The 14595-nt window shown below is 34.8% G+C and overlaps 1 protein-coding gene across 4 annotated transcripts in view; it reads left to right on the top strand.

Annotated features, from left to right (window-relative positions):
• Positions 1-14595, top strand: part of WDFY3 (WD repeat and FYVE domain containing 3) — a 136728-nt gene that overhangs the window by 79157 nt on the left and 42976 nt on the right. For all 4 annotated transcript variants that reach the window (XM_072405446.1, XM_072405444.1, XM_072405445.1 and 1 more), the window contains 13 exons: positions 1483-1583; positions 2417-2635; positions 3294-3475; positions 4109-4340; positions 5246-5406; positions 6180-6291; positions 6974-7164; positions 9591-9743; positions 11035-11108; positions 12138-12299; positions 12420-12514; positions 13037-13157; positions 14221-14438. In XM_072405446.1, the coding sequence (XP_072261547.1) occupies positions 1483-1583; positions 2417-2635; positions 3294-3475; positions 4109-4340; positions 5246-5406; positions 6180-6291; positions 6974-7164; positions 9591-9743; positions 11035-11108; positions 12138-12299; positions 12420-12514; positions 13037-13157; positions 14221-14438 (2021 nt within the window). The remainder of the gene's footprint in view (positions 1-1482; positions 1584-2416; positions 2636-3293; positions 3476-4108; positions 4341-5245; positions 5407-6179; positions 6292-6973; positions 7165-9590; positions 9744-11034; positions 11109-12137; positions 12300-12419; positions 12515-13036; positions 13158-14220; positions 14439-14595) is intronic.

The raw sequence follows: 14595 nt of genomic DNA, 5'->3' as shown, positions 1-14595 counted from the left end.
CTTGGTTCTGGATCCTTTTGAAGAGCCAGCAGCATGACGCCAATATTCTGGTGAGGGTGACATTCTGTTTATGACTATTATGTAGCCATTCTTCGAAATGGCCAATGTAAGGTGATTTCTCCTATTTTAAGCATCTGAAAAATAACAAGATATATTAGTCTGTCATCCAAAGTTTAGAAGTCTTTGTCTCGTAGGGGTCCTGTCTAACCAGGACACATTATTAGTTGATACTGAGTTTTGCACCAAGTGGAAATTATAGTTTTCTGAGTTTCATGGCATAAATACACTAGTAACAGCCTTCCTTTTTTTAATGAATATATTTCTTACATCAAACCTTCCATGATCTGTTAATTGAGTTGACAGTCACATGAGATTAGGCTTGGAGCTGGCCATGGTATTTCATCTTTCAATGATGGCATCCTTCCTATAAAGTTTAAATTTAGAAAAAAATTACTTCCATGGGGCAATCTGTATTGCACTGGATAACTGGCTGCTTTTGGTCTCCTTCTGAGTTGGCTATGCATCTGAAAGCTTTTTTGTTAAATCACCTGATTCCTTTTAAAGAATATTACCCCATCTGAATGCTGCCCCCCTCCTTCATCAGACATGACAGGATGTACTTTAGAAGTATTTAGACATATGAGACATGCATTGAGAAACATTTTCCCCAGGAAAGTTAAAGATTTCAGTTGTTTTGTTGCATTTTATTTGTTTAGCAACACTGTTAATATTGGCACTTAAAAAATGTAGCAGGACAACATCTGCAAAAACAGCTTAAAAAATATATATATATTTGTTGAAACAGTAAAAATATATAGAAGACTAAGGTAACAATGTCTCATGCATTCATGAAAAGTTACTAAAAATGTCAATCAAGTAAGGCGTTGACATACAAAAAGTCCAAATTTTACCTTTTTGAACTAAATATAGGACAAGAGGAAAAAAGAATAGATAGAAAAGATTTTCCTATTGAAAGTAAACAACCACACTACAAGCAAATTAGCTTTATACTTTGCTTGCTGCGTGTTTTCTTGGATAGTCATACTCTCTTCCAGAGTAAATGGTCCCTTCACATTCTAAATATTTTCAGGTGTGTTAGATTCCAGGTCCCCTTCTGCATGATGTGGTGCATTCCACTGGCCACTGTGCCATTACAGTAGTAATACATTACTGGTGTAGGGGTCATTGAAAGAAACCACAGAACACAATGGAAATAGCATACACTTGACACTTCTTGAAAGTTTGCACATTAAGCTATTTCAGGCCATAACTTTTAAACAAAGTTGTGTTTTTTTGCTTTTTATTATGTTTTTTTTTTCTTCAACCAACTAGCTCAGATTTGCTGGTCCATTATTTATATGACATTCATCCCATGTTCCGAATACCCCTTATATATTGCATAGGTTGTCTTGATTATACTAAATTGTCTTGATTATGTTTTGAGCTCTGCTTGAAATTTTTACACATTTTCTTGATTATTAGGTGCCTTTTCTTGCCAAGTTTAGCTCCTCACAATGCACCAACCAGTAATGCAGTTACCACCGGTCTTATTGATGGAGCTGTTCTCAGTGGCATTGGAACAGGTAAAAAAAATTAAGCAATTTCCATAATTTCAAATCATTTTTTTATTATTTTGGATTGAGTGAGGAAAGCATAGAACCTCCATCAGCTTGTTATTTTTTGTTTATGCTCCTGCAGAGATCTTAAATCCTGACCAGGTAACAAGGTATCATAGGGAAAGTTTCTGTAATGGGGTCAGAGAAAAGGAGTGGGAAAGGCTGAGAATGTTGGTCCTGGTGGCACCCGTTGCCTTCATTTTGTCCCTTTGTCATGTATCCATATTTCTTGTCCTGATGCAGTAAAAGTGTAAATACACATAGGCTGCTATAAAAATGATCAGTCCTGCAGAAGGTTCTTTACAATAGATACAGATATACTGTCAGCATATCAAATTCACACATTCTATAACACATGGCAATAGTTTATTCCCTGCAGGATACAAATATGTTCAGTTTTACTCAAAAAAGCCCTGGACCTCTTCTATATTCATGATTTAAACCAAGATTGTTTTTGCATAATTACTGTATTAATATGCACTATGAAAAGAATCTTTTTTTTTTTGAAAGATATAAAATGTTTAAATAGTAAAGTAACCTTAAGTTAAAAAAAACATTCATAACTGCAATTAAAGTATCCACAAGTATGCAGGCAAATAAATATTGGATTTTTAATAGACTACTGTCAAGTCTATTTCTTTGTTAGCTGTCACAGCATGCATAGGAATGTTTTTATTTATTTGCTGATGTATTGAATATTCAGTGACTCATTAAATTACTTTAATACAATTTATCAAATATTACTCAATTCTATACACTGTGTTTAAAAATTGTATAAAACCTATGCTTTTTTTTTGTAGGTGAAAGACTTTTCCCTCCACCTTCTGGTTTAACTTATTCCACCTGGTTTTGTATTGAGCATTTCAGCACGCCACCGAATAATCACCCTGTTAGACTTCTTACTGTTGTCAGACGAGCAAACTCCTCCGAGCATCACTATGTATGTTTAGCCATTGTCCTCTCTGCAAAAGATAAGTCCCTCATTGTGTCTACCAAGGAGGAACTCCTTCAAAACTATGGTAAATACACAGTTCTTTTTAAAGTAGCCTAGTTGCTAAACATAGTTGTAATGTACTGTACAGCATGCAAGTAAAAATAAGTATGAATACTAAAAAGTGCATATGACACGCCTGCTTGTAGTGCTTTTGTGCTTGTTGGCCACATTGTAGATAGCTTTAGTATTCATTGTTCTAATCATACAAATATTCACTGGCTACTGCTATTCCTAAATTGTAACCAAAGAATACTAGAATGGTTAACATTATGGGGAAAGGAAGGAAAATGTCATTGTTAGTATAATAAGGATCATTATATTATGACTTGTTGAAGGATTTCCATAGACTAATTGGTTAGTTATGAAATCATAGATTAAAATAAGCCCTGGTAGTGTTACCACAAAAGTGCCAATTAGATTTGTGGTTCCTAAAAAGAATTTCCCCGTTGAATGTTTGTTTGCTATACGGAAACTTTTAAATAGTGTGTATGGTATATGTAGTGTTAATTGTTATATTTTCAATCAATGTTTCTTTAGTGTCTTGTCCATGTATCCCTTACAAAAGACTACATGTCTAGCATTACTTAATATTTGATGTAACTTTATTTATTAACTTTAAGACGATTTGTGACTAAAACCAAAATAAATGCTTTTACTGATGTTTTTCTATTCTTACACTCCAGTGGATGACTTCAGTGAAGAATCTTCTTTCTATGAAATTCTGCCATGCTGTGCCAGATTCCGTTGTAGCGAGCTGATAATGGAAGGCCAGTGGCATCATCTAGTTTTGGTGATGAGTAAAGGCATGCTAAAAAATAGCACTGCAACTCTCTATCTTGATGGACAGTTAGTCAATACAGTAAAAGTAAGTGTGTGTGTGTTTTTTTTTTTTTTTTTTGCTAAACAGTTTTACATATTGAATGTTTTAATGAGGAATGTCTTAAAGTAAAGGATCTGATGGACATGGTTTCTAGTTACACTATGTAGCTAAATGATTTAAATTTCCTTGAAATATATATTGTACTTGTAATGTATATAACCAATGTAGTACAAAAAACAAATTGGCCTAATTTTTTGAAACGGAAAGTTTTGTTTATGGTAATGCATATCCTCACTACATACAGTATAGAAACAATAAATAAAACTGTTGATTGGTTTCTATAGAACAACACAGCCAATTCTCAGTCTTCACAGTCTTAGCCAATTCTTCACTAGACATATTGACAAATTAGATATTTAAGACCAATTATTCTGCATTTATATTTCATATTTGTTAGTAGTGTAATTTGCAAAATGAACTGGTGAATACTTTCTAGTACCATACTTTATTCGTACCTAGAATTATTTTTCTTTTTGTCTGTATTTGTAACAAAAGCGTCATTGAATGTGGGCTGTCCTGTTTTGCTTCCATGTTTTCTTGATGAATACTGAATTTTAATGACTTTTACTGAATCTCAATCATACAATATCAATGTCTTTCTCATTTGTATTGTTACAGCTGCACTATGTACATAGTACCCCAGGGGGGTCTGGCTCTGTTAACCCACCAGTGGTTAGCACAGTCTATACTTACATTGGCACTCCTCCAGCTCAACGGCAGCTTTCCTCACTGGTGTGGCGCCTGGGACCAACTCACTTTTTGGAGGAAGTCTTGACAGCAGCAAGTGTTGGTGTTATATATGAACTGGGACCAAATTATGTTGGAAGCTTTCAGGCAGTTTGTTCTCCATGTAAGTGGATAAAAATATTTTTATTATTGTGATCCGGTATTCATTTTTTTGTAAATTATGTTTGTGCCCCTATTAACAAATATTAACCTGTTACAAATTATGTAGTGGTGATAAATTTGCCTTCTTTATGCTTTTACATTTTGTACATGGGAAACAAATATATCCTGTTCTAGTTGTTTATGATAGAATTCTGTGCCAACATTGTACATACATTGTAGATATGATTTTTGTTGTTTTTTTTTAGGCTCAGCTACCGGAAATCCTTAAGTAAAATTACTTGGGTACTTCAAGCACTGCTGGTATAGTATTTTCAGCAGTGTAAATTACATTTCTAATATGATGGGTAGTGCCAGCTAGGCATATTCAGTTTCTGAGTTCTGTTCAGTGTACTGATACCAATAGGGTATATTTAGCGCACTGTTGACCATACTGAAACAAATCGGGGCAAGTTTGCTGTTTGGAAAAAAAAGAAGATAAGGTGTCAGATCTCCCAGATCCTGACTGTCATCATTTAGAGAATGTTAGAAAGCAATAATAAAAGCAGTAAAAGTTTCATTTGAAGAATTGCCACATAAAGCTGCTGTGTCTGTTTTTGATTGTAGAATATTTTGCAGCAGACGTTACCTGTATAAAAAATAAAAACCAAACTTTAAATTTGGGGATCAGGTGGGGGTTTAGGGACCACAAAAGCATGGCCATGACTAATATGACATCTTTTTTGCTAGCTGGAATGTTGGATGTACTCTATACAAATATTCACTTAATAAAAGACACTGAATTAAATGTAGTTTTTGAAATCTAAGTTAAAAACAATTCTTACTAATTGCAAATTCAATATTTGTCAAAACTAGAGAAAGGAAAGGTTAAATATTTATTTGAGATAAAAAAGTGACTTTTTCTTGCAGGTAAAGATTCCAAATCTGAATCCGGTACCCCATCTCTGGTGTCACTGGTACCAGAAGAAAAAGTGTCCTTTGGACTCTATGCACTTTCTGTGTCATCTTTAACAGTGGCCAGAATAAGGAAAGTTTATAATAAATTGGATAGCAAAGCAATTGCAAAGCAGGTAAGTTTGTTTATATACTAACATGTACTAGTATGTTTTTATGTTTCTTCCTCTTTCTTAACCCCATTATAAGGCATCATTTGGGATTATGTTTGACATTTTTTAGGAGGATATATTGATATGTGTGTTTTTAATTGTTGGCTAGAATTTTAGGTTTACCCTTTGCATCAGTAGTGCTGTAAGTAGAATGTCTGTTATGATGCTATTTAGCCAGGTTAGTCACACCTAAATGTTCTAAACCATCGAAGATGTTTCATAACTTACCCAAGACACTTTCTCAGTTCCAATGAGCATCTGGAACATACTCCATAATTTTTCCATTTCCTATCCTGTTCATGAACAATCAACATCTGCCTTGACACATCCCATATTGATTAGAATAAGGTCAGTGATTTACATGCATTACTTTCATGGCTGGGTTATGCTCCCCACATTCTTGAATAGAAAAGAAGGTGAAGATGATGGAACAAGTCTATTTTAGCGTGATTAACCAATAAAACAATTTTTATAAAAAAAGTTTGTGATTCATGAGGATTTTATTGCTGCAAACTTGTTCTATCTTGCTGTGCATCACTAACCATCTCACATAAATGATAGAACCTAAATTACCATGTTGTATTCCTAATTTGAGTAAAAATTAGCTATTTTTGCTGTAAAAGAAACACTGCTCCCAAATAGCTTCTAGGTACAGGTCTCTTTTTCCTATTCTTTCTTACCCTATTTGATTCAGAAATTTGTACGGAATAAGCTTGTTTGTTTTTTGTTACATGTAGCTGGCAATATCATCGCATGAGAATGCCACCCCAGTGAAACTGCTACACAATTCAGCTGGACACTTGAATGGACCAGCTCGGACTGTAGGAGCCGCACTCATTGGTTACCTAGGTAAATGTAATGTTTCTGTTATTGGTGTTAATGGATATTGCATATTAAAAGTAGATAAAAAAATAGAAGGTATTGAATTAAAATATCCTTGGTTCTGGTTTGAACTGTTGCCATAGGTCAAAAATCTGCTTTTCCAAAGTATCCTTTACCAGTCCTTCTAGTAAAGCGTTTCTTCAAATTGTATGACTACATACACACATTTAATTGGCTTATATTTTATTGACATCAGGTAATAGCACTTTATGGTCAAATTAAAGTATATATCACTTTCTGTAGTCAGAAGCTTAGTTAAAGGTTTTCAGAAAACAAATTGCTTATTTACTTCAAAACCTTCATATTACTTTTCTAAATGAACAGGGCTTTACAGGTCTTTGCATTGCTGGTCTGTAAACAAGATGTTTTAGGAATTTTCCCTTTGTCAGGCATTCCAGGCACACATCACAATGAGGGAAGAAGTACATTGGTTCACAATGCATGTGATGTTGGAGCCTGCAGTGTGTCTCATCCATTTCTTGGGGCCTCTTTGTGAAAGTGATAAGCAGACTAGGGGGGGCTGATACTGATAGTCAGCAATCTTTTAAGCTGTAATAGACCTGTTTTAAGACCATGTGAATAATTTGCTATAGTAATGTAATTGTTATCTAAAATAATGAAAATATATAAATGTTTTTATGTATTTCAGGTGTAAGAACCTTTGTCCCAAAACCTGTAGCAACAACCCTACAATACATAGGGGGGGCAGCTGCTATTCTTGGACTTGTAGCAATGGCATCTGATGTTGAAGGCCTTTATGCTGCAGTCAAGGCTCTTGTGTGTGTGGTAAAGAGCAATCCACTTGCCAGCAAAGAGATGGAAAGAATTAAAGGTTACCAGGTAATACAAATGCTAAAGTAAGATATTTTTGAATAAGTGCATCAAAACCCTTTTTAGACAATCACAAATAATTAAACAATAGGTGAACTTTAGGCAAACCCATCACAAATGTATGCCATACCAAAAAAATATTCAAATCAAAGCATTCTTAAATAAGGCCTTGTTCACAGCTGGGAATTTGCTACACTGGAACACATGGGAGCCTACATTGCTGTCTGTTGTTGTACTCAGGAATGGGCAGAAATGCATGCAGCAATGCATTGTAACAGAGCATACAATTACATTGCATATAGTGAGAACAACAGACTTTTCTAAACATTGTCTAAATTTCAATATGTTAGATGAATTGTACCGCACTTTGTGTGAATGAACTTTACTGCGCTTCTTCATAGAAGCCAGTTCTATTGAATTCCTGCAATAGCAGTTTGAGAACAGTTTAAATGGTTGCTATAGTTGTATTGAAAAGTGGAATCTAGTGTTCTGTCCTAATTTGACTTTCTCTGGCATTTTTGTAAATTATTGGCTTTACCTTTACCTACAATGGTTTTAATAAAGGTTGCCCCATAATGATTCCTCCCTTTATTGGGTCATCAAGGGTAAATTTGCAGATTCTTACACGTACTCCCAGGGGTATGGGACAATTTTCATAGGGGAGACGTATGCATTTGGGCCAAGTACATTACAAGAGTGCCTGTGTTTGCCATAATGGCAGTTTTAGATCAGTGTCAGGGCAGCATCAAGCCAGAAAACATCAAACTTTGAAACCCCTTTACCTTATTTTGTTTTTTTTTTTTTGCATGTGTGGTAATAATGTTTGGATGTTATGCTGCCAAATAAGTGTCTGAATACCCGTGAATTTCAACTGAATTACATCTAACCTGGCTGCCCTCAGACAAACTGATGTTATGTCTGTGGTTCACTACTCACTATGTGGGCACAGTAATGGAACAGCTAGAAAACTTGCTTGGTCAGCTATTCTCTCCTGATAAACCAGAACCACCACCCCCTCTCATCTCCATTTTATTCTTATCTACATATAACCTATTATCTAGTTGGAGCTTAAAAACCAAATAGCAGTAATATTAATAGTAATCTATGATCTGCTATCTATGATATGAACTTCTAGCCTACAAGGTGTAATGTACACCCATGTCAAACATGTTACAGAAATAGTGACACAGAAATACTTGTCCCACAGAAACAATAAAACAGTTCTGGCTATGGTATATTGCCACATTTTCCTCTAGTGCAATATGTAGCAAACATTCTTCCCTGTACCAGGCAGGTGGTAGATGACTAGATATGATTCAGCTAGATAAATTGCTTGGTAGAGTGAATAAATATTCATTAAGAAATGCAAGATTTGCATCTTACATCAGGTAGTTTTATGCTCACGGCAATGCACATTCATCATATGTTTTGACAGGCCTTGCGATTGCTGTCTGTTCTCATAGGATGGAAATTTCCATATAACAAACTGCAGATGAAAGTCCTGCTAGTTAGATATGGGTGTTTCAAGGTTATTCCTATTCAGGTTAATTGGGTTCAGTCAATATGTCACATAGATATTTGCTTGGTGACATTAGGGAACATAAACAAAATTGGAGCTTTTATAAAATCTATATGTTCTCATTATGAATAAAAATAAACTATGCTCTCATGTAAGAAAATAAGGTAAAATATAGACTTCATTTAAGTGTTCGCAGAAATAGGATTGATTTATTTATATTGATATTCACTTAAACTCCAAACATATTTCTGCTTTATAAATTCTTCCAATTAGGAAATGATACATGTACATCGTACTGCTTTTCTGCAAACCACCTTATTCACAACAAACATATTCTTGAATTAAACCTTTTAACAACATTAGGCACATGGGCACCCAAGTACTATTCCTTCTTGACATTGGTTTTTACACTGAAGTTTATATGCGTCTGTAAATTATAATTCACCAAATATCAAGTTCCTGTGCAAAATTTAAGTCATGTAGGTATTTTTCCCCTAATTTTCCATGCATTCTTGCAATGTTCCCCACATTTATTACAGTGGCACTCTATAAATATCTAAATGTGCTTTTTGTGACCATGTGACACACGATGTTTATTTTCTAATGTCCTTTTGGCTTTAGTTTTTGATAAACTGGGCTGTTTTTGGTCATATTTCCCTCATCTCAGCCTTATTCATTCAGTTACTCAGATATTGCTTTATTCTCTTATTGAGTACAGTTCTTTTCACAAAACTTCTGACAGTGTAGTTACATTATGCATTATGTGAGGAAGGTGATATTTGTGGTACATGTATAAGCACATTCATTCTCTCAATAGAAATGTAACTGAAGTTGTATAAATTGACTTGGATAAATGGATATGTTTATAAATAAAACATAAATGCCTATATTTCTTTTCGTGTTTTGCTCATTGTAGCTCCTAGCAATGTTGCTGAAGAAGAAAAGAGGTCTTCTAAACAGTCACATTTTGCATCTTACCTTTTCCTTGGTGGGAACAGTTGACAGCGGTCATGAGACTTCCATTATCCCCAACTCAACTGCCTTCCAAGACCTGTTATGTGACTTTGAGGTAGGTGGCTAAAAAATACTTCTAATAACTAATTTTTTCTGTAGTGTGATCTGTTTTTGATGACGTTCTGGGTTAAGCTCCATGTTTTCTGAAAGGGGCTAGCAAATGGGAAAAAATGGGAGTGTATTGTATTATAGAATAAAATGAAAGCCTACATTGCCTAAGAGTGGAGGTACTCCTTAATGGTCGGTACAACCCACTCTAACATTACAACAAGATAGCTGATAGGAAACTAAAATAAATGTTTAGGATAGAGCAAGTGGACGTGGCTATTTCAGGATTTGATTTTATTTAGCCTTATACAACTTTAAATTAGAGGAAAAAATACATGACAGACGTGCCCTGTGTTTGCAGCAGCACAGAAGTAGGTAAATTGCAAATTAACTGTTCAATTAGTAGGTTAATATGAAGTGTGTCTAAACCTTACCAGTGAGCTTCTCCTATTTGTACTCTTCTTGTATTTGTACTCTTTTGGTCTGTTATGTATACCAATTAAAGTGTTTTGTTATATCTGTTTGATAAGCACATATATTTTATAAAATGAGATTTTCTGTCATTATTGCCTGTGTACATGAGGGGGTTATAAAGATGGAGAGGGGGGAGAAGTCTATGTCCTGAGGTATGCTATGCATGTACTTTGCAGTTCACAACCAGAAATACATCATCTTGTCATGTAAAGTGGAAAGTAGGGGAACTCTTTATGCCTGGCACAACAGTTGAATTTTTTTTCTTTACTTGCACAATGCCTAAAGGGAAGGAAAGGAATTTTTTAGAAGAATAGGTAAGGGGTAGTACTTTTATCAGGTATTTTTTTTGCTGTTTTTTGTCCTTCCTTTCTGCTGGGTTATTGTAAAAGAATTTAATCTCTATAAAAGGGAAACCAATCATCTTTGTTAGATATTTGGATATGTTACTTTTTTGCTTTTGTAACCTCTGGGGAGATTTTTTTTTTTGTTTTAAATATTACTTTTTGTAATATCACCAGTACAGAAACTGGTGTAAAATAAATTATCTCAGTATTGACACAAACATCCATAAGTAAACCTTTCCCTGTTCTGTTAAAAATAAATAAAAGCCATTTATAATTACAGGTATTCTCTGTGATATTAAAGCACTAATAAATATTCATTATGATTTTTTTTTCAAACCATTTTCTTGGTGACGTGATTTTTGCAATTCAATTATGTGTTTTAAGCACAGAACATTTTTGTAAATCAGAATTTCAACCTTTATGTATAGCCAACACTGTGAGGTTTTCTGTGTTTGTGACATGTTTTTTTGTGTATTCTAGGTATGGCTCCATGCACCATATGAGCTCCATCTCTCCCTGTTTGAGCATTTCATTGAGCTTCTTACAGAATCTAGGTAGGACTGCAACAACAAAATACACAAAATTTTTTACCTTCATATCGTATACATTGTTTCTAAAGCTAGGTACACACGTCCAATGGTTCTCACCCGATAATCAGTTCAGGGCCGATATCGTATGAGAATCTGGCGTGTGTACAGCGCCTGCTGTCCATCGTCCGAACGACCATCCTGGCGCATCCACGGACAATGAACGATCGTAATGCAAGGAAAAGGGAAAGCGCGCAGTAGGGTGCCGCTCCGTTGCTCTCTCGCTGCCCTCTCTATAGAGCAGAACAGTGCTGTATGTACTCGTTCATGCATCGTGCAGTCCTTAGTCATGCAGACAATAATTGCATGTGTGTATGCAGCTTTAGTTATTCAATGAGAAATACTTTGTTACATTTATAAATAAAAAATTAAATGTGCTCCTTTGTAACCCAAGTCGCATATTGCTGCTGCGCTCTCCATCAGTCAAACTAGCCAATTTTCAATAAATGATTTAGCTAAAATGTTTTAATTTTACATGGTGGGTTTTTATTGTTACTTTATTGGTTCAAATAAAGCACAAAGATGTCTTGGGTTTTGGGGAGAGTGCTGGGCACTGTTATACATACTTCTGCTACATTGCTTATATTCTGTGGAACAATGACCTACAGAACCATGCCCCATTATGCCTTGAAGGTTAATCTTAAGTAGTAAGTAAGTAATAGTAAGCTGTCCTGTGAAAACTTCTATGTTTTCTCAAGGTGAGTAATGAGCCACCCTAGTTCTTGGACTACAGAATCATATTACCTTTTGTTGTAAAGATGGGAGAGTGGGAGGGACTAATTTACAAAAAGATCAACATGGCTAACCCCAATCAACAGAAGTGCAATCATCCTAAAAGAGGAGAGTTCATTTCTGACAGATTACAAAATATTATTTTGTACTCACAAAGCCTTTAAAGGGATGAGACATCGAGAAATGTTCATGTATTGCAAAAATTGGCCTGTGTTATTCAGTATTTATATATGTGACATATGTGATATGTGTATCTCATTTCAGTGAGGCTGCAAGGAACGCAAAGCTCATGAGAGAATTCCAGCTGATACCCAAATTATTGCTGACTCTACGGGACATGACTCTGTCCCAGCCCAGTATATCTGCCATCAGTAATGTACTGAGTTACTTACTTCAAGGGTTCCCCAACAGCAATGACCTGCTCAGGTACTATATTCATGATATCTAGAAGTAAAAAAATAGTGTTCTAAATTTAGTTGAATAATGCAAATGAAGTCATTAATGTATAACAATAATGTTTTGTATGTTTTAACTTATGCTGTCAAGGTTTGGCCAGTTCATTTCATCAACACTACCTACATTTGCTGTTTGTGAGAAGTTTGTTGTTATGGAAATAAATAATGAGGAGAAGCTTGAGCCAGGTATGTGATTTGGTTGATTTTCCTTTTAGATGAAAGTATCCATCAATCACATGCACAAAAAAAGACCATTTTCACACTAATGCAATGTGCCCACCCATAGACTGAATGTAACATGCCCTATAATTGAACCAATCACTAAAACAAGCAGATAGTACAATTGTTACTTTTTGTTTCACTAGTTATTAAAATTCTGTTCCTGTAAAAATCCACTGGTATTTCTGCAGTGCAAAGGAACTGTACAATATACTGTAAAATTGCATGGTTATGTTTTCTCCAATATTCTTTTTTTTTTTATAACTTGTTGGTCAGATTAAAACTGTTCTGATTTTTTTTTTTGTTTTTTTTCTGTATTATTGTCTTCGAAAATACCATTTTATTTTTCTGTGTGTTGGGCTTTTCTTGCTTGCCCTCTTTTTTTTTTTTTTTTTTTTTATCCCCTAACACTCCATGCTCATGTAAACCACTACGGGCCTGTTTAATTGGCTCACAAGTTCATATTTAACATTTATATTTTTTTTTTAGGATCCGAAGATGACTTTGGAGGACTTGTTTCAGCTAGTCTCATTCTTTTAAGAAACAGACTATTGGATATGTTGCTTAAGCTGCTTTATACCACAAAGGAGAAGACAACTGTAAATCTGCAGTAAGTTTTCTTTAGAGTCTTGCATTCTCATACAGCTATACAATGTGGAGCTTCAGTTTGCGTAAAACACCACTTGGTGAATCTAGCAAAGAACAGAGATGTTACAGTGGAAAAACTCATAGCATCTATATATTTGAATGAACTTAAAACAAACCATTGAGATATGGATTTTGAATGGTTACTGTGAGATATAGCAGCTTGCACATTGCTCTTTGTCTTTGTGTATAAAATAAATATAGTATGACAAAATTTTAATTTGTAGCATTGGTATACTCAGTAGCTATCTCTACTTAAGTAACCTTACACGTTTTGCTTCCAAGACATTGTAGAGTTACTTCATTCATTTATTTATTTTTTACACTGGAAATGAAGCAAACCAACGACTACCTCCCCTTTTATTTCTGATAGAGTAGGGTCAGACCCTTGCTTCTTTATTTTTGTCTGTCTCTGTAAAATTGGGGGAGATTTTTCCTTCACTTCCTGTCCAAGAATTGCAAATGGGAAGGGGTAGGAAACCTTTAGAAAATGAGCTGAAATCCTCTTTTAGACAACTGACAACAGTACAGGTGTTCATATAGGAAGATTTTTCTTCACTATATCTCAGCAACAATTGTCACAATGGTAACAAGGATAGATAGTGCATCAGCTTCCCATTAAGGGCACGAACAGAAAAAAAAATCTTTACAGATATTCTAATACTTTCCATAAGTATTAAAAAAAAAAGGAACCTTTTAGGCAAGGTTTTCTGTCTACATATTTAGCTTAGTTAAACATTGAGGCAGATTACCAAAGAAACTGAGAATGTTCACACAACATATTGTGTGAAGATTCAGTTCAGTTATCCAGTCAGGTGCAAAGAAATTCCCCGTTTACCTATTTTATCTGTATAATTGAAATGGATCCTCATACAATTTACTGTGTAAAGATTCTCAATTACTTTAGCACATCAGTCTCTTTGACTTCGGCACATTTCTTTAGCTTTCTTCATTATACAGAAGACAACACTCTGTAAGTAAGGTAATGAAGTCATGTATTGCTTACATTCTTTCTTTCTTCTATAAAGAGCTTGTGAAGAACTAGTGAAGACTCTCGGCTTTGATTGGGTCATAATGTTCATGGAGGAACATCTGCACTCCACCACAGTGACAGCAGCTATGAGGATTTTGGTGGTTCTTCTGAGCAATCAGTCAATTCTCATCAAATTCAAGGAAGGAATTAGTGGCGGAGGATGGCTGGACCAAACAGACTCTGTCTTGACCAATAAAATCGGCACTGTGCTAGGTAAAGTGTGCTTGTGTGTATTATAGCTGGTGTGGCCTAAAATTCCAGTTCATAAAACTGAAAAAAGCAACACATAGATTTACCTCTGTTTATGTCTGATCATAGCAGTGTATGAAGACATTTTGGCAAAAAATGCAATATAGCATTAATTAATTTT

The sequence above is a fragment of the Pyxicephalus adspersus genome, chromosome 3 (genome assembly GCF_032062135.1).
Source record: "Pyxicephalus adspersus chromosome 3, UCB_Pads_2.0, whole genome shotgun sequence".
Lineage (NCBI taxonomy): Eukaryota > Metazoa > Chordata > Amphibia > Anura > Pyxicephalidae > Pyxicephalus > Pyxicephalus adspersus.
Note: the sequence above shows the minus strand (reverse complement) of the source record. Positions and strands in the feature narration are given on the sequence as shown.